This window comes from Pyrgilauda ruficollis, unplaced genomic scaffold (assembly GCF_017590135.1).
Source record: "Pyrgilauda ruficollis isolate IOZ18807 unplaced genomic scaffold, ASM1759013v1 scaffold59, whole genome shotgun sequence".
Classification (NCBI taxonomy): Eukaryota; Metazoa; Chordata; class Aves; order Passeriformes; family Passeridae; genus Pyrgilauda; species Pyrgilauda ruficollis.
Genome location: NW_024527599.1, coordinates 2,624,792 through 2,643,995, shown reverse-complemented (window position 1 = coordinate 2,643,995; position 19,204 = coordinate 2,624,792). Strand labels below are relative to the sequence as shown.

The 19,204-nt window shown below is 46.0% G+C and overlaps 1 protein-coding gene across 2 annotated transcripts in view; it reads left to right on the top strand.

Moving 5' to 3' along the window:
• The first annotated feature begins 1,415 nt into the window (after positions 1 to 1,415).
• CLTC (clathrin heavy chain) overlaps positions 1,416 to 19,204 on the top strand; it is a 30,155-nt gene continuing 12,366 nt past the window's right edge. For both annotated transcript variants that reach the window (XM_041482403.1, XM_041482402.1), the window contains exons 1-14: positions 1,416 to 1,723; positions 9,146 to 9,353; positions 11,445 to 11,713; positions 12,027 to 12,188; positions 12,957 to 13,070; positions 13,440 to 13,613; positions 14,231 to 14,428; positions 15,074 to 15,274; positions 15,845 to 15,997; positions 16,282 to 16,404; positions 16,561 to 16,698; positions 16,788 to 16,952; positions 17,041 to 17,221; positions 17,559 to 17,722. In XM_041482403.1, the coding sequence (XP_041338337.1) occupies positions 1,445 to 1,723; positions 9,146 to 9,353; positions 11,445 to 11,713; positions 12,027 to 12,188; positions 12,957 to 13,070; positions 13,440 to 13,613; positions 14,231 to 14,428; positions 15,074 to 15,274; positions 15,845 to 15,997; positions 16,282 to 16,404; positions 16,561 to 16,698; positions 16,788 to 16,952; positions 17,041 to 17,221; positions 17,559 to 17,722 (2,529 nt within the window). In that variant the 5' untranslated portion in view covers positions 1,416 to 1,444. The remainder of the gene's footprint in view (positions 1,724 to 9,145; positions 9,354 to 11,444; positions 11,714 to 12,026; positions 12,189 to 12,956; positions 13,071 to 13,439; positions 13,614 to 14,230; positions 14,429 to 15,073; positions 15,275 to 15,844; positions 15,998 to 16,281; positions 16,405 to 16,560; positions 16,699 to 16,787; positions 16,953 to 17,040; positions 17,222 to 17,558; positions 17,723 to 19,204) is intronic.

Here is a 19,204-nt window from a genome sequence, read left to right as displayed (position 1 = left end):
ATTGTGTTTTATTGCTGTAGCCTGAATAAAACATTCACCATTCCACCTCTGCCTCACCTCCAGCATTCCAGCACTGCCCAGGATCCCAGAGCCTCCAAAACCATAGGAATTTTTAAAAATATTACAATATTATTGCTCATAAAGAAAGTGCTGGGTCTGGTAATTGTTCCTCTTGCTGTGATTGATGGGAAAGGGTTTTTGTTCTTTCAGGCTCTGCTTTGGAGCAGCAGCTCTTGGGCTTGACTCATCCCCTGCTCTGAGTTTTGCTGTTTAATTTGATTTATATTTGCAGTGTCACTGCCCCTCATGAGTCAAATGCCATCTGCACCACCCAGTGGGCCTGAAATGAGTACACAGAATGCCCACTGTTCCTTGGGGCTATAAATCACTTGGCAGATCCTAATGCTGATTTTTTTAATCTTTTTTTTTTTTTTTTTCATTTTTCTTCATAGCAAAAGTGAGGGATTTTCCCCCCAGTGTGTTCCATGGCTTCTCAGAGGTTTGGAGATGGGGAATTTAAGACAAAGTAAAAATTACCTGGGGAAGTAACAGTGAGCTGTTAAATAAAGTAAGATTTCAGCCATGCCAAGTGTGACAGCACACAGAGCTCTGGATGCTGACCTCAGGAAAAAGTTAAGTTTTTACCTGTTTTACGTGCTGGAGTTGAAGTGTGAGTTAATGAAACACAGAGGGGAGCGTGGGGCTTCGTTACTGTGCTGCACTCATTAACTGGGGCCTGGGAAGAGTCTGGGACAGCAGGGGATGGGGATCCATCAGATCATGGGGACAGGGACAGCAGGGGATGGGGATCCAGCAGATCATGGGGACAGGGACAGCAGGGGATGGGGGAATCCAGCAGATCTTGGGGACAGGGACAGCAGGGGGAGAGGAATCCATGAGATCCTGGGGACAAGGACGCTCCAAGGATGGGGAATCCGTCAGAACCCGAGGACAGGGACACCATGGGATAGGGAATCCATCAGAACCCGGGGACAGGGACAGCAGGGGGAAGAGGAATCCCTGAGATCCTGGGGACAGGGACACCAGGGGATGGGGCTCCTTTAGATCCCGGTGACAGGGCCACTCTTGTCCCCTCGGTGTCACCTCGGGGGGTGTGGCTCCATCACATCCCCATGACACTCTGGGAGGAAGGGGGGGGATCCATTGCATCCCGGTGGCGGGGACATCCCTGTCCCCTCAGTGTCCCCAAGGAGGGGACATCCCTCCCATGGTGGGGACAGGGGTGTCCATGGCATCCCGGTGACAGGGACACCCCGGGCGGGGGTTGGTCCAGGGGCTCCCCCGGTGTCCCCCGGTGTCACCTTGCCCGGCCGCGCCGCCGCGCCCCACGTGACCGCGCGCGCGCGGGGCGGAAGTGACGCCACGGCCCCTCGGTCGCATGATGTGGCAAAAAAAAAAGGCCGGGGAAGGGAGGGAGGGGGTGATGCGTCCCCAAATAGTCCCTTCCGGCGGCGCATCACACCCGCCGCTCCCATTGGCGCCGCTCGCCGGGATCCCTCCGCGCGGCCGGCCGGCGGCGGCAGGTGCGGGTATCCTTCCGCGGCGGTATCCTTCCGCCGGCGGGGGCAGCTTCCGCACGGCCCCGCTCCGCCATCGCGGCCCCGCTCCGCCCGCACCGCTGAGCCCGGCCCGGCCCGGCCCGGAGCGCCCCGCCGCCGCCATGGCACAGATCCTGCCCATCCGCTTCCAGGAGCATCTCCAGGTGGGCGCGGGGGCGGGCGGGCCGCTGCCTCGCTGCGCTGAGGGAGCCGCCCGGGGACGGTGCCGGGGGAGCCGCGCCGGGCCTGCCCGCGGTGCCTCCGTGAGGGCCGGGCGCTCTCGGCGGGGTGTTCGCCCTGCCGGTGTCCGGCTCGGGGAGCGCTGCCCGAAGGGCACCTCCCGGGAGGGGCCGGGCCGGGCATGCCGCCCCGGGCGGGCCGGGCGGTGCGGGCCCGGCGCGGGTGGCTCCGCTGCGCTTGCCGGAGCAGCGCCAGGGGGAAATCCCGGCCTGGCACGGGGGCGAGGGGGTGAGCTGGGCAAGGTGGCCGAGCGGTGTCCGTGTGCCGCTTAATTTTATTTATTTGAATGGTGTTAAAGCTTCTGTGGTTCTAAGGACAGGCTAAACCGTTCTGCCGGTGGTCCCGCTTGGAATGTCATTTTCTGGAGGAAAAAGCGCGTATTGCAGCGGAACGTGGGAGCTGCTGCGGCTCCCTGCAGTGCAGCTGTGGCAGTGCAGGTGCCCAGGTGCCAGCTCCGGTGTCCGCTGGCCTCTCCGCAAGCCCAGCTCTGGCTCTCGTTGCACCAGAACCACACGCTAATGGATTATTTCCCAGTGATGGCATTGAATTTGTCTAAGACTTCCTGGAGGCACGTCCCGGGTGGGCTGCGGGAGTGCGGGGCTCCCTCCCGGAGCAGTGAGTGCCTCCCTGTCCGTGGGTGAAGCTGCGGCGCAGGGAGGGGTCTGGAAGCGCTGATCCAGTTGTGCAATGGGCACTTCCTATCTGACAGGTCTGAAGGGCGAAGTGCTGCGAGGCACGGTGTTACTAAGCTCGGTTTCACTGCTGAGGAGTGGTTTTTTTGGTTTTTTTTTGAGGAGAATTTGTCTAATAAAGCTGGCACACCTGGCCAGGGTCTTCTGGTGGCATGTGTTGCCAGTGTCTGTGTTTGGTTTCTGTTCAGCTGACTGGGGCTGTGGTGGGCAAACACATAGTGATGGATTTGCATGATTTACAGTGCCTTTTTTCCCTAATTCAAATAGAAAGCAATTCATTTCCAGGCACCTTGTTAAAAGAACCACTGCAGAATACTTGAATAATTGAATACTTGCAGAATGTAGTTGAACACTACAGCTGTTCATAGTGGCTAAATAAATGCTACTTTGAGGGTTGTTTAGGTGTGTAGCTGAGCACTGAATAGTTTTACTCCAATATCAGTTTAAAAGGAGGCCAGAATTCGTAGTTTAGGTGTCCCTGTAGTGAGCAGCACTGACAGGAGAATCTCAGGAATTGGCCAGAGCTTCACCTCCCAGCTGGTGCCTTGTCCTGGTGGTGGCAAAGCCCAGCCCCAGGTCCTCAGGAGGTTCTGTGCACTCAGGTGAAACCCATCCCTGTGGGCAGCCCAACTCTCACTCAAGCATTGTGCACCTTTGTGCATTATTTAAGCCCCAAACCTTGCATGTGACCCACTGCCAGGTCTCTAATGACATGAGTACTGTTACATAATGAAACTCATCTGCTTCACGCCAGAAGTGCTGGGAGTTTCAGGCCAGCACTACGGTGGAACAGGACTGGTCTGCCTCCAGACTGATTTATCTGTTTATATGGGTTTGAATTTGCATTTTTCTCTGCCTGAACCTATTCACTGTGGAGCACTGGCTGAACCAGTATATTTTACAGCTGCACACAGGAGCTGATCCTTTCTCAGATGGGTGTGCACCCCTCTGAGCCTGGGTGCACGTGGCTCTTGCCTTTGAACTTCCTCCTTTCATTTCATTGAAAGAATTTCAGAGGAATTTGGATTCTAGGAGTTAATTGCTTTTCTGCTGAAGTTCCTGAAGTAAATTTTGGGAGCAGAAACACTGATATTGCAATGATTTTGCTATCCAGGCTGCTCCTGGGAAGTCCTCATGGACTCAATAATACAATTTCTTGAACTGTACGTGACCCACATTCTCTAGGAAACTTGTTGTACAGGTGTTGTGCAACACCTGCAAGTTTGTAGTGATTCTTAATGAAAGATGAGGTACCCAGCTGGAGCCTTAGCCATAAAAACCAGGTGATGGATTTGAATGAGAAAATTCTTGCAGGCTATTATTGAAATCAATCAATAAACACAGTGTGATCCTAGTTCTTCACAGATTCATTATTAGAGGTTAAAAATTGGTCAAGTACAAAACTTGTCCTGGTGTTCAGCTTCAAGCCAGTCCATTAGCTGTTGCTGTTGGCAGCTTGGCTGTGTGATTTAGGAATGAAAAGGTGAAAGCTCCAGAAACCTTGCTCCTGAATGCCTCATCTCAGTGCTTTGTACCCCAAATTGGAGCTAAAGGTGGACTTTGGACAAGTAGCTAACTTGCTAGGGAGGAGGGAGCTTTCTGGGGAGTGTAAAACCAAAAAGTGTTGTCAGGTTCCAGGGTTTGTTTGTCAGAGTCACAAGCTCTGCAATCTCAGCAGCCCCAGGTGTGCAGGCTCTTATCTGTGTGGTGTCTGTTGTACACCCTGCCTTGCCACCAAGGAACATCAACAACAGGCTGTGCAGAAACTTTCCTTGGGAATTTTCAGGGAGGAACCTGATTCCTGTGCTATCAAAACTCTTGTTATAAAACTTTATATAGCTGCTGCCTTTTTCCCCCAACCCCCCCCAAAGTGGCTATGAGGAAACAATCCGCTGGGTATGTAGTGGGAGATCAGAGTTCAGTGTGTGGGATGATTGCAAATCTGGTTGCTCCTGTGCAGGCTTCAGGGATTCCTGAAATGTGCCTCTGTGTGTTTGAGGGTGAAAATAAAACAGCTACTTACTGTGGTGGGTCAGTGGAGCTTTTCTAAGATGACAAGTTCTTGATGAGTGAGAAGGAACCAGACTAATTAGCAGGTGATGAACTGTGATTGCCACTTAATTAACCACACTACCCTGAAATACATAAACATTGAACTTGGACCAGGCCCACTGCTGTACTGATTTAAGGCATTAATAAATACTCTGCTGGATCTAAATATTTTTGTAAGACAGAGAAAACTGCCAGCTCAGGCTGTGCACTTGATACCAAGACAGAACTCCTTTTTTAACACTAGGAAGAGGGGGTTTGTATCTATTGTTCATTGATGGAGCAAACCTGAATGGCAGCTGTGCTGTTCTGCTGTGGTGGTGCTTGGATGGCTCTTGGAATCACAGCTGTGCCAGAGAATAAAACAGGACAGCCAAGGCATCATAGAACAAAATATATAAATTCAATACTTTGCTCTAAATATGACAAACAGCAAAATTCTTCCATGTATTGTGCTGACAGTGAGTTAAATACAGCCTAAACCACTAAATCTCTGCTGTAACAGCATTAGTTGGAAGCAGTTACATCCTCTCTTGATCACACAAGTCAGGAATTAGAGGACTGTTGTGCCTAATGCTGTTTTGGTAGGATTCTTGCTCCCTGCTTCTTAGTAGATCCAAATTCCTAAAGCCAGTGATTTTAGAATATTCCTACAGAGGGAAAATACCTAACAGAAAGTTGAAGTGTCTTGTAGAGGGAGAGATTGTGTGTGTGTCTCAGCTAATTGGATAGGAGCAATTAGTTAAGCAGTTTATGAGCTGTTCTGGGCAAGTCCCTCAGCAGGCACTGAGGCACAGGGCCCTGCCTGCCTTGGTGGCTGCGCTGATTTGGTGCTTCCTGCTGGGACTGGAGCCTCAACCAAAGAGAAGGAGTGAGATTCAGTGGTTCTGAGCTCCAGTTCCAGCAGGTACAGCCTCAGTGGTGGAACTGAGGCAGTCCCACAGCACATCTGTGGCTGCTGAGAGCGGGTGGTGCCTCAGCCTGCTGAGGGTGAGGCAGAAAATAGGAAGGATATAGAAATAGGAGAGCTCTTGAATGTTAGAGAGGTCCTTATCTGTTGAAAACACGACTTCCTAGGCTGCCACAAGCTGTAACTCTTACCTTGCACTGGTAAATATGAAGTACTTTGCCATGGACTGGCTGTGGGACTCTCAGAACTGCAGGGAGTAACTAAGAGAGCATCACAAACACAAATGGTTTTGTGTGACTTATGTTTGCTTTGCTGAATTTTCATCTGTGGAATTAAAAGAGCAACTCAAGTGTCTGCCTTGGTCAGTCAAAGCCTAGGAAATCATGGCCTGGGATAGAGCTAATATGATTCATTGCACACTGAAGTGCTTCTCAAAAGAAAAGGGTATTTTCCACTTGAGTGGCATTTTCCAGCTTTGTGATTTCTAGCAGCATGCAGATAAGCAGTCTCTGGGCAGGGGCTGAGCAGCAGCTTGTGGCCACAAGAGCAGTGGTTATATCCTGTTGAGTGTGAGAGCTGAGGTGAAATGTGTGCTCAGCACTTCCGTGCCCTTCCTCGTAGGCAAGGAGAAATTATCTGACAGCTAAGCAGACTGTCCCAAGAAAGGGAACATTACAGGAAGGGGTCAACAAAGAGACTCCTGTCAGCAGTTTTACCATTCAGTTTGATGTCCCATGCATGTGACAACTTCTCTGGCTAAGTTACCAAGAATGCACTTGAATTATCTTCCAGTGAAAAAATAATTCTGGTAATCAGACATTGCCTTACAACGTTACAATGACTCACATCTCAGGGCTGCTCAGATAAATGCCATCACAGAATTCCATGGTTCAGCAGAGCCTGCAAGTGCCTGAAGTGTCTGATCTTGGGTGGGATGAGTCCTTTGGGGCGACATCTCTGCTGAACACAAGAGTTGCTGCTGTCCCTGACAATCTGTTTCATGGTTCCACTCTACTGGAGCAGCTATTTCACAGAACACTTTATTCCTAACAGGAGTCTGGTGTAACTGATCTTTCCAACAAATGGTGGTGTAAAATAACTCCAACTGTAAATCAGTTGCCCAAGGACAGTTAGCAAGTTCTGCTTTCATATCTGCTGGAAAGCCAAGGAAGTGGGTTTTGTAGTAAAATATAGCAGTGTCTGAAATTCCTTCTTTTTTTTGTTTTGTTTATGAATCAGTGAAGTGTAGTGGACCTGGTGCAACATTAAATATTTGGGGGTATTTCCCTTTGTAATAAAGAGAAGAAGAGGTAGAAAATCTGCCATAAACTCCTGTACTCCTTAGTTGTAGTTCAACTCCTGTGTTTGTACATGGAATTGTATTGAAATTTTCATAATAAAAGCCTTCAAAGAAATATTTACTGTCATGTTTCCTAACAGTAATCTTCATCTCTGTTTGCTTTGCTTAGCTTTATAAACACGCCTGCCTCACTCACCTGAACTTCAGCCTGTTTGGGCAGGAAAACAACCTATATTCCAGGGAATGATCTCTGCTCAGGAGTTCTGTGCAGCAAAGAAATTCACTGTTGGCTTTACCAGCTGGGCAAGGAAGTGCCACTCCTGGCTGGTGACACTTTATGTAACCAAACACAGAGATTGTCTCCGTCAGAGTCAATTTCCTGAGCCTTGAAGCAGATGTGGTTCATACACTTGGTTTGTTGAGATGAAAGATGAAATGCTGGCAGGAGTTTGTGTACTTAGAGACCTTGCTGATGGTTGCACCTCCATCAGAAAACTTCTCCAGTCTTTCTTCAGAGCTCCTGTGCCAATCTTCTAAATCTTTGCAAATAAATACCTCACCTTTGAGAACAGAAATTTTAGAAGCCTCCCATCTCCCATGTGGCTCAGTGCCTCAGACCTGGCACTAGCAGATGGCAGTTTGCTGGAGATTAAGGTAAATCTGGCTTGCAATATCCAAGCACCTTTGCTGTGGTGGTTTTGTCTAGACCTCCCTAAGAGGTCCTGCCATCTGCTTGGACTTGCTGCTCTGATTTGTTCTGTTGACACCCTCTGAGTGTAGTGCTGTGAGTTATTGCCAGGCAGAGTGCTTGGCTCCCTGCAGCCACCCCCTCTACCAAATTAACAAGGAAATTCAATGCTTGATAAATGATTTGGCACTTGCTAAGCCTGCAGCCCTAGCAAAAGGAAATGCCACGTCCCAGTAAGTCACTCCAGCTCTACCAGATCAAACTCCCACATCTTCAAACCTCCCCTCCCTGCAGGGGTGTGATTGGGTTGTGTATAACCCTAGCTTATGTACAGTGCAAGAGGTCTAGAGGACACTGCTCAAAGTGTGGAAGGGACTTTTGAGCTTGCATCTAGAATCTTCTAAGTGACTGGAGAATGTGTGGTCAGGTTTTGGGATGCTGGACCTCAAACACTTGCTTAAATCTGAGTAAAAGAGTTCTGACCTGTCAAGGAGTTAGGGTTTGATTTTTATTTTTTTTATAGCTGTCAAATGCTGTCACCCAAAGGTTTCCTGGCTTTATTGTCAAAAGAGTCTCTGCATAATCTAGATCATCCATCCAAGTGACTTCTGTGAAGGTTCTGTCAACTTGCTGTGGCATGGCTGAGTTGTTACTTGTCCCTCACATGTGCTGTTGGAGAGCCTGGGCAAAGGGGAAGTGGAGTAAAACATCTTTATCAGGAACTGCAAACAGGCAGGAGCAGAGCAGCTGGGGCATGGCCTCCTTGGAGCTGGTTCAGAGCACAGCTGATAAGGGCTGAGAGCTCCAAACCAGCACAATCAGCCTAAATTGGCTTTGAAGGTCTCGCCCTTCTTGGGACATCTTGGGCTTGAAGGTCTTCCAGAAAGAAAAATACCAGAATATTAGAGCTGATAGTTCTTCTAATAGAAGAAAACTGGAGTTCTTAAGGAGTGGACAAGCTGGATGTCTGTGTGATATAACCATGACTGCATTTTCACTCTTAAAAATGCAATAAACTTTGTTTCCCTATTGACATCCTCCTCATACAGTAGCTTTGCAAAACTGCTGTTAACTGAAGTGTTTTGTTGCAAGCTGTATGAGAAATGTGGCTATTGAAAGGCTTAGGGGAGCAGGCTGTGGCTCAGAGAAGGAAGTGGTTTATTGATAACTTCTGTGTTCAGCAGGGCCATTGGTGATTTCAGTGGTGCCCAGCTCTGCCTCCTGCTGCGAGACAAGCCTGGGCTAATTGCTAGACAGGCAGCTTTTTTTAGCTCCACAGGGATAAAGATAAAGCTCAGACACCTCACGTGTGATGTTAAGCTTGAAATAGTGATAGCTGTCAAACCCAGTGATGAGTTCAGGGAGGAAAGCTGGTGAGAGTGAGGGCTGAAGCTGCAAGTCCAGTATGGCGAGTTCAGTGTGCTTTAAGCCATCAGAGGGGGCTCAAAGATTGAGTTCTTAATGGTTAAGTTGTAAATGGACCTTGAGAACAAGATACCAAGTGCTTGAATGCTTCTCCAGGAAGCCTGTGGGCTTAGTTGAAATTGTGCAACACAGTGTGTTGTGTAGGTTTGGGGTAGCAAACTGTTAGTTGCTGTTTTGTCACAAAAAAAGGCAAAGTCTGATATTTCCTGTGACATTCACAAAAGCTGCTTGTGGCTATACCAAGGCAATAACTTAATGTTAAACCTTTTTCTTCTCTTCCAGCTCCAAAATCTGGGCATCAACCCAGCAAACATTGGGTTCAGCACTCTGACAATGGAGTCTGACAAATTCATCTGCATCAGAGAGAAAGTAGGAGAACAGGCTCAAGTGGTGATCATTGACATGAATGACCCCAGCAACCCAATCCGGAGACCAATTTCAGCTGACAGTGCTATCATGAACCCTGCCAGTAAAGTCATTGCATTGAAAGGTATGAAGTCCTGATAAAGGGCTGTTTGAAGTGGATGGAGAGCTTTCTGTAGAACTAGTTTATGAGGGACTGAGGTCTCCCAGGTAATTTATGTGGGAGGATCCTGTAGCAATTTTCCACAGCTTAATGGGAGCTTAAGTTGAATGCATTTTCAGTTCTTCTGGAGGCAGCTGGGCAGGGAGCTTCAGCTGAGGCTTCCTGCCATTTTGCTGATCATTAGGATGAGTTTTTTCCTTCAGTCCAAATCCTTGCAGCTTCTGAGCAGGGAGAGCTGGAAGCCAAGTGTGGGCTTTAAGGAATCATGTTAGAGGGAAGTGAGACCTCATCTAAGAGTATAACTCTTAGATCAAATAATCCTGTCCTTAGAGACAGGAAAACTAAGGCTGGGAATGGGGGACAAATATTCCTGAAGGCCTTAGTTTGGCCTTGCTGAAAGAGACCAGTGCATATTTATTGTATCAGTCAGTGATAAGAGGAGTAAAACTATGCAGGGAAGACTTGTGTGGTGAAGGAAGTACAAGGTCAGCCAGCTTGGTATCTCTGATGTTACAGAGAGCAAACATTCCTTTGGAGTCTCCAGAAATGTCCTTCTCTTCCCCTCAGAGGCCCAAAAAGCCTTAAGTGCAGTCACTCTAGAAATGCATGTATTGCTAATGGAAAGATTTGTATGTATCCAATGTTACCTAACTTTGACTTTAATACTGTGCTACTGTTTTGTCACAACTTTAATGCCTTCTTGTGTGTGCAGATGGTGAGTTACTTCAATTGACTGTACCTAGTACCTGTTGTGTCTTATGACAAGAAAAAGCAGAATAAAATGGCTCAGATTGATGGTGCACATGGCTGAACAGTGGTGTTTAAGTAACTAAAGGCCTAAAACTCAGAGGTTTTTCATACCCTCCCAAACAAGGGAGACCCTAAGATTCCCAAAATTAACCCACTCAAGAACCCAAAGTATACTTAAATCACTGGGATCTTGATACTGAGCTTTTTATGAACAGGACTGACCCTTTTGACTCGAGTCTAGATTTTGCCTTGTAATATACCTTGCCTAGCATGTAGGAATGTGTTACCTGAATGTCCTCTCCCTTGACCCTAAAGCTCCAGCTGCACTAGATGTGGAAACAAACTGCTGCCTGTAGCCTGAGTAACTCTGTAGTAGAGAGATTTCTCCAAGTTCTGGAGAAACTCCTCACTCAGCATCTTGCATCAATTGCTGAACTAATGGCTTTGAGCTAAATCAGTCCTTGGTGAGTGCAGGCTCTTGCCTCTGTGGCACTGTGACTTCCTCAAGCTGGTCTACAGTTAGTAACTGTACCAGATATTCTGGCCTGCATCCAGTGTCATGGGATCTTTTCTATTCCTCCTGGGCTACACTTATGTGTGCTTAAATAATTCTCTCCTATAAGTAATAGAACTGGTCAGAACTTTTCTTGTCTTCTCAACAGGAAGACATAATTTCTTAGGCCACTGTGTTATAAAAACTGGTAGATTTGACTGCAGGTGGCTGTTCAGGATGTTTGTATGCACCATTCTATGTGATTTGGAGAACTTTTCCTCTTGACTTCTAGAGCCTGTGTTGGTCACTAGATTCCTTCCCCTGCACAGTTTCTGTCAGTCTGGTTTGCAGCCAGTAGCTGTGTATCCCATTAGTGCAACCCCAAGGTTTTGGTTAATTAGCCTGAGTTACAAAAGCCCTCTGCCAACCCGAGTGTTCCATGTTGTGCCCTTTTAATACTTAAAACAGATGTGGACATAGCTTTTAATGCCACTGACATAACTTCCCTCAGAACTCCAAAGAGCCTCAGCATGACTGTAACCTGGTTTTGATGTATGTGAAGTATCCTCCAACCCATTTGTGTGGCTGAAGCTTTTGTCTCCTACCAACCCATTCTCCACATCTGTTTGATTGCTCAGTAGTGGCAAATCAGTCAAACCAACCCTAGGAGTGTGGTCTGGTTCCAAGTGAGAGCTGATCCCTGAAGGTGTGCCAGTGTAGAACAGCTTTTTCTGCAAGGAAGTCCCCAGGGTTTAATGTCCTAGTGCAGCTCTTCTGCTCTGTCCCGTGGCTAACGATGCTGTGTCTTCTAGCTGGGAAAACGCTGCAAATCTTTAACATCGAGATGAAGAGCAAGATGAAGGCTCACACCATGACAGATGATGTCACCTTCTGGAAGTGGATCTCTCTGAACACTGTTGCCCTCGTGACGGATAATGCAGTTTACCACTGGAGCATGGAGGGGGAGTCCCAGCCCGTGAAGATGTTTGATCGCCACTCCAGCCTTGCTGGCTGCCAGATCATCAACTACAGAACTGATGCCAAGCAGAAATGGCTCTTGCTGACTGGAATATCTGCACAGGTATTTCACCTCTAGGAAGGTGTGGAAACCCCAGAGCTTGTCTTGTTGTCTCCTTCTACAGGAACAGGACTGATCTGTTTGTTTAATTAAGTGTAAATGCTTGTCTCAATCTTCAAATAACAAACTTAAGTGTAACTGAAAATCTCACAGTGCTATAATTGGATTTGTAATGATATAAACACTAGTGCAAGGTTAAGAGTCTGAAGTGATGCTGTTGTAAGAGGAAGCTTGAAATGGCAGCATATTGACCAATATTAAATGAAATTACTGTCACAGTGCTTGTTTGTCCTGACACTTGTTCTTTTTTGTGTAGCAAAACCGTGTAGTGGGGGCAATGCAGCTGTACTCTGTGGACAGAAAAGTGTCCCAGCCCATCGAGGGACATGCAGCCAGCTTTGCACAGTTCAAGATGGAAGGGAATGCTGAAGAATCTACTCTCTTCTGTTTTGCAGTAAGAGGGCAAGCTGGGGGTAAGGTAAGGCTTGGTTCTAAATGTACTGTAATCTTTAGTGACTCACCCTGGTTCTCTGCTTCCAGGAGAACAAGTGGTTTAATGCAAAAAGTTGCATTTAAGGAAGAAGGTGAAGGACTGTGTCAGTCTGGATATGACATGTGGTGCATGCAGAGCTTGGACTACCTGGTGTAGCAAGAATCTGTGAGTGGAGAAGTTAAGTGGCATGTCATGACCAGCCCAATTAGCTGCTTGAAACACGTGACTCTCAGCTTCTCAGGCTAAGCTTGAGGGAAAAGCTGTGGTAATCTTTCTTTGATGCTGATCCCTGGTATCAGACTCAACTAATTTCCAAATTATTGGATGAAAATTAAAAAAAAAAAAAAAAGAAGCAATAGTGTTGCAAGGCTAAATACTGATCCCATGTGAATGCTGGAATTATGAGTTAGACAGAGTAAAATCAGAGCTAGATTCAGAGAAACATCTTCAGAACTGTCTCTGTAGAATGTGAACCAAGTTAAAAGAGTGCATCTGAGGTAACCTAACTAAATCCTGAAACTTGCAAGTAATTAGGAGTAATGAAAGATCATGTTTAACTGTTTCCCTCTCCTCTGGTACATGAACACCAGGTGCCACACCTTTAGCCACTGAAAATATTTAGGAAGATTTACTTAGTTTGTCTTTGCATAAACTTGGGATTAAGGCTGAGCAGCAAGAGAACTGCTGTAATTTCATTGTTGAATCTATTGTTAAATAAATCAGATGCAAGAATTAATCTTATCTCTTGCACAGCTGCATATCATTGAGGTTGGCACACCACCCACTGGGAATCAGCCCTTTCCAAAGAAAGCTGTGGACGTCTTCTTTCCTCCTGAAGCACAAAGTGACTTTCCTGTTGCTATGCAGGTATGACAAACAGGTCTGCAGCTTCTCCTGGTGGATGTGACAGGAGCAGGGAGGGCACTGGGAACCAGCTGGTTAATGTGGGCCTGAGGGTTGGTCCTAAACTGGTGTGACTGCTGCTTCTGCTTCACCAGTGGTAAAGGTGGAGACAAGCAGCATTCAAAAGCAGCATGCTCTTATTTATGGAAAAAATATCCATATGTTTTAACTGCTTTTCAAGCTCTTCAAACGTCATTCTGCTGTGATAGTACTCAAGTAAAAATAAAACAGCACTTCTGGCTGTCCTGAAATGGCCCAGCTGTTTGCTGAGACTCAAAAGCACCAACTCATTTATCCAGTGCCAAATTTGAGTAATCTATTTCTGTTTTGCAGATCAGTGACAAGCACGATGTGGTGTTCCTCATAACAAAGTATGGCTACATCCACTTGTATGACCTGGAAACTGGCACCTGTATCTACATGAACAGGATCAGTGGAGAGACCATTTTTGTTACTGCACAGCATGAAGCAACAGCTGGAATTATTGGAGTCAACAGAAAGGGACAGGTAAGGAAACTTGGCCTGGAAGCCACTTCTTTAGCTGATCCCACTGGCTCTTCATGATGCACTGCAGGGTTCATATCTATGTCTGAAAGTTTGCAGAAATGTTAACTTTGAACTCTGCTCAGAGCATGTGAGGTCTGACAGTGTTGTGAGCCCCAAAACAAATTTGCTGTTCTATCTCCATACTTAACTACTTTATGAACAAGTTACTAACATTGCACAAGCAATTTTAGCCCAGATTGATTTTGGGTGGTGTTGCTTGTTGAGCATGGGGAATATAGAGCAAACTTGTTCCTGGTATCCCCAAGGATTGATTACTTAAGCCAGTGAGTTGGGGTTTTAGAAAGATCCCTGTATCCCTGAAAGATCCCTTGTATTCCTGTGTTTCTACCTCTGCAGATACCTCAATTAAACTGTTAATTGCCTGCTTTGATGCAGACAATGGATGACATTGGTTCTTTTTAACCAGAGGGTTTCTTTAATGAAATGACAAGTATGAGTTATCAAGGGATGAAAAACTTTCCATGAAAACCATCACTTTCCTTTCAGAAGTTAGCTTAGCCTTTGGCTCACTTTTGATACTTAGGCTAACTGGAGGTTTCCCCTGGTGGTTTTTGCAGGTGCTCTCAGTGTGTGTGGAAGAGGAGAACATCATTCCCTACATCACAAACGTGCTGCAGAATCCTGACCTGGCTTTACGGATGGCTGTCCGCAACAACCTGGCGGGGGCTGAGGAGCTCTTTGCCAGGAAATTCAATGCACTCTTTGCACAAGGGAACTATTCAGAGGCAGCAAAAGTGGCAGCTAATGCCCCAAAGGTAAGGTGTTCAGAGCAGCACTGAACTCTACTGGCTTCAGCTTCTTGCTTCAGGAAAGCTCAGTGAACTTTTCTAGTGGCAAGGACACAATCTTGTTACTGCTCTTGTCCCAAGGTAGTTTGGTGCTTCACAGGTGTCTTGGATGATGACAGTGATTGCAAGCTGGATGATCTTAGAGTTTGTAAGGCCCACAGAGGAGGGGAGGAATAAATGCTGAAGTAATGGCTATGATTCATAACATTTCTGGTTCTCACCTTTACTTCTCCAATGATGCAAAAAAGTGTCTGTAAAAAGACAACCTCTAGCTGAGGTTACACCTGGAAACAGGACAAAAAAACCCAGGCTAAGACTAAATTCATATGAGGGGAACTTGCTTGCAAGGCCAAGGGTGTCCTAATTCTGAACTTAAATCTGCATTGCTACTGAAATAAATTTAATGGGTTATTATAGCACATTTTCTGTCAAAGCATCTCAGTGCCTGAGCTGGTGTTCAGCCATATTGCTCCTGACATTCTGGGCTGGCAAAATGTAGAAACCCTTGTGACAGCTACAGTGACATTGCCTCCAGCTTCCTGGGGAAACTCTTGCCAAGCCACAACAGCAGAAAAGAAAATTGAAGTGGATCTCTCACTCTCTCTCTGGCAGGGAATCCTGCGTACTCCAGACACCATACGCCGGTTCCAGAGTGTTCCAGCTCAGCCAGGGCAGACTTCCCCACTCCTGCAGTATTTTGGCATTCTGCTGGACCAAGGGCAGCTGAACAAGTATGAGTCACTGGAGCTCTGCAGACCAGTGCTCCAGCAGGGCCGCAAGCAGCTCTTGGAAAAATGGTTAAAAGAAGATAAGGTAAGTTTGGGGTTGATGCCTTCAGAGCTGTGGGGGGGAAGGAGCAGTGCTGCCTGACAGTCTCCCCCCTTCCCAAGAAAATTCAGGTGGGAGCTCAGCAGTGACAGCAAATAGCTGAGCAATAGGTGCTCAGTCTGCCCGTCACTATGACTCAAACTCTATTGCAAGAGAATTTATCAAATTCTCACTCATTCTACATCTGAAATCACAGCAGGGTGTGCAGAGCATGGAAAGCTCTGAGCTGCTGCTAGGCTTTGCCAAGCCACTCCTTTGGATACTGACTGCAGGTGTTTTGAGCTGTGGTTACAGCTGTGCAATTAATTGGAGAAACATGCTGATACAATATGTCACCCAGTTCTTTCTGGCTCTGAAAATTCATTTGGCTGCTGTGGAGCATGAGGAACTGAGCCCACTAGATCCCTGCTGGGAGAGTCAGCTCAGGCTGTCAAGCTGCCTTGATTTTTTAAGGAGAAGTCCAAAAGGAAGAGAAGACAAATGAGGAAGAGGGTGGTAGTGCATCTCAGCATGGCACTGTCAGGGTGAGCTGACTGCATTTCTGTTTCTGAACAGCTGGAGTGCTCGGAGGAGCTGGGAGATCTTGTGAAATCTGTGGATCCTACACTAGCACTTAGTGTCTATCTGAGAGCCAACGTTCCAAACAAAGTCATCCAATGTTTTGCTGAAACAGGACAAGTCCAGAAGATTGTTTTGTATGCTAAGAAGGTGAGAGAAAATTAAGTTGCTGTATCTGTCCTGTATTTAATAATAGCTTGTGCATGTTCCAAAGTAGCTAGAAGTAACTGTGGGGAATCTGAGAGCCTGTATAGGATTTACTTTTGCCTCAAGGTTTTGGTGAATAGTTACTGATAGACTTTATACATGGGTCTTTTCCAAAAGAAGAAATCCTGGCTGGGTTGTGTAACCTCCTGACAGTAGCTTTGACTGTAGCTCTGTATTTAACAAGGTGTGTGCTCTTGCTGAGTTCTCACTTTCCATCATCTTCTCAGGTTGGATATACTCCAGACTGGATTTTTTTGCTGAGGAATGTAATGAGAATCAGCCCTGATCAAGGACAGCAGTTTGCACAAATGCTTGTTCAAGATGAAGAGCCTCTTGCAGATATAACACAGGTAAATAAGTTTATTGCTGTGAAATGTTGACTTCAAAGCATTAAATTGGTAAGAGGAGCCCTGCTCAAACCATGAGAGCAATGAGTTTGGATTTAGCTTTGGAAGCTGCATTCATGCTTAAATATAAAACCTACATTTCTTCCCTTTTGTTTGCAGATTGTGGATGTCTTTATGGAATATAATTTAATCCAGCAATGTACAGCCTTTCTGCTGGATGCACTGAAGAATAATCGTCCCTCAGAAGGTCCCCTGCAAACACGTTTACTTGAGATGAACCTCATGCACGCGCCTCAGGTATGTGCTCAGACTTCCTGGAGCTGGGTGTGGCCAACACTGCTGGGAGTGCTCAGGAACTGAGTGAAAATGTTCCCTGTTCCTTCTAGGTTGCAGATGCCATCCTGGGAAACCAAATGTTTACTCACTATGACCGGGCTCACATAGCTCAGCTGTGTGAGAAGGCTGGTTTGCTGCAGAGAGCACTCGAGCACTTCACAGACCTCTACGACATCAAGCGTGCGGTAGTTCACACTCACCTCCTCAACCCTGAGGTAAGGCATCAAACACCCTGCACCTACAAATGCAGCCTTGCTAACTGCTGTTCTGCTCAGGTCTAAAATGCCTTGTGTGTCTTTGCAGTGGTTAGTGAATTATTTTGGGTCCTTATCAGTAGAGGACTCTCTGGAGTGTCTGCGTGCGATGCTGTCCGCTAACATCCGTCAGAACCTGCAGATCTGTGTCCAGGTGGCTTCCAAATACCATGAACAGCTGTCAACACAGTCCCTCATTGAGCTCTTTGAGTCCTTCAAGAGCTTTGAAGGTAGGTCTGTACTTCTGGAAGAGGAGCCGGTGCTCACCTCGTTACAGATGTTTGTCTGTCTGCTGAAATCTAGAAAGCCATAATGAGCTTAAGTGGTTAGGCCTCAAACTGTCTTGAAACAGATCTAAACCTTTAAGTTTCCCTGTTTAGGATGGATACCACTATTCAGTTGCATAATTTGTTTTTCTGAAATCCTGGAAAATGTTTAGAGCTGTAGAAAAACCTAGAATGCTGGCCTTTGCCTTTGTCCAAGTTGAGTGCCTTAAATTTCTGTAGCTTTTGGGATTTGTACTTTTAAATGAGACCAGCAAATAATGTGTATACTGTTTCTCTCCAGGTTTGTTTTATTTCCTGGGCTCCATTGTAAACTTCAGCCAGGACCCAGATGTGCACTTCAAGTATATTCAAGCTGCATGCAAGACAGGACAAATTAAAGAAGTGGAAAGAATCTGCAGGGAAAGTAACTGCTATGATCCAGAACGTGTTAAAAACTTCCTCAAGGTAATGTTTGGGTAACTCTGGACTGTCTGGGACTGTTTGGGGTTCTGAAAAAACTGGTGTGTCACTAGTGAAATGAGGCAGCTCTGTGAAAATAGATGAGTTTTAACCTTTGCACTTAAGGATCCAAGTGTCCTCAAACCAGAGGTGTCTGCCATGTTGACAGTACCTCCTAATGAAGTCTGAGCCTGGAATATTGTTTAAAAAATAAGAATGTCAGGTCAGTTCCTCACTGTTCTTGCTAAGGTTAATCTGGCTTGAAATCTTAACCTGTAGTAAATGTACCAGCTTACCTAGAACTTGTTAAAAATCTCTGCTATAAAATAGGAAACAGTTTATTAACTTGAGAACACCCATAGTGCCAAATGAGTTGATAACTTAATGCTTATTTATAGTGTAATCAACTCCAACTGAGCAACTACAGAAACAACAGATGAAAAGGGTCAGTTAATTCCATAAATGCTTTCAGGTTCAGGGCTGATCTGTCTTCCTCCTACACACTGAAATTTCAGCCAGGTGAGCCATGGTTTAGCTCTGCTGGGAGATGCCAGTCAGTGGGAATTTATCCTGACTGATCCAGAGCATTGCTGGAGAGCAGGAAAAGATGATGTGCTCAAAGTTAGGATTCTCTAGTCTTAGTACTGAGCTTATTGACAAACACAACACTCTGAGAACCTGAGGAACCATGTGGGAGGGGAAAACTTTATCTGGGAACATTTCCTGCCTTCATGTTTGTTGGTTACATAGCATAGTCTTAGATTTTGCTGATCATATCTGAAGATGGCAAAACTCTTCCCAAGAGAATTCTCTAAAACTAACCTGGTGTCACCGAGGTGTAAGGTATGTAATTTGATCAAGCCACCTAAGATATGTTATCAAGCTGTCAAATTCCTGATGAAAGTTATTGTTTTTTGTGCTGTTCCATGTCTGGAATGTGCAGGACATGTACCAGGTAAATCTCCCAGTACAGGCCTCCCTGTGTAAAGTCCTTAAGTGTAATTTATATGTAGGATTATATTCTGGGATGTGCATGTTGGAATAAGTGATCTGAAATATGCATCCGGAATACTGTCTGCCACATAGACTAAGCTTCTGTACTGTAACCATTGTAACCTTATGCTGAAAGTTGGAATGCTTTTAGATAATTAATCTGGTAAGCAGTTTAAGTAGTACTCCTATAGAGCTTAATTCTTACTGTTCTCTAAATCCATAGTTAGGAGGTATCACATGACACATGGCACTCAGAGTTAATTCTGTATATAAAGTTTTACATTATGAACCACAACTTAATCTAGTCTTGGTTAAATTTGTTTGAAATCCCAGAGTGCTAATCCTGCACACCAAACACCAGTGGCAACTAAAAATATTCTCTATAGCCTAGGCTTGTAATAGTTGTATTGTGTTGTAAAACTCTGTAGAGTCTGCCATGCAAAGGAGCAGGGTTAAACTCCAAAAAGCTTCTTGCTCCTCACGCCTGCCGTGGGT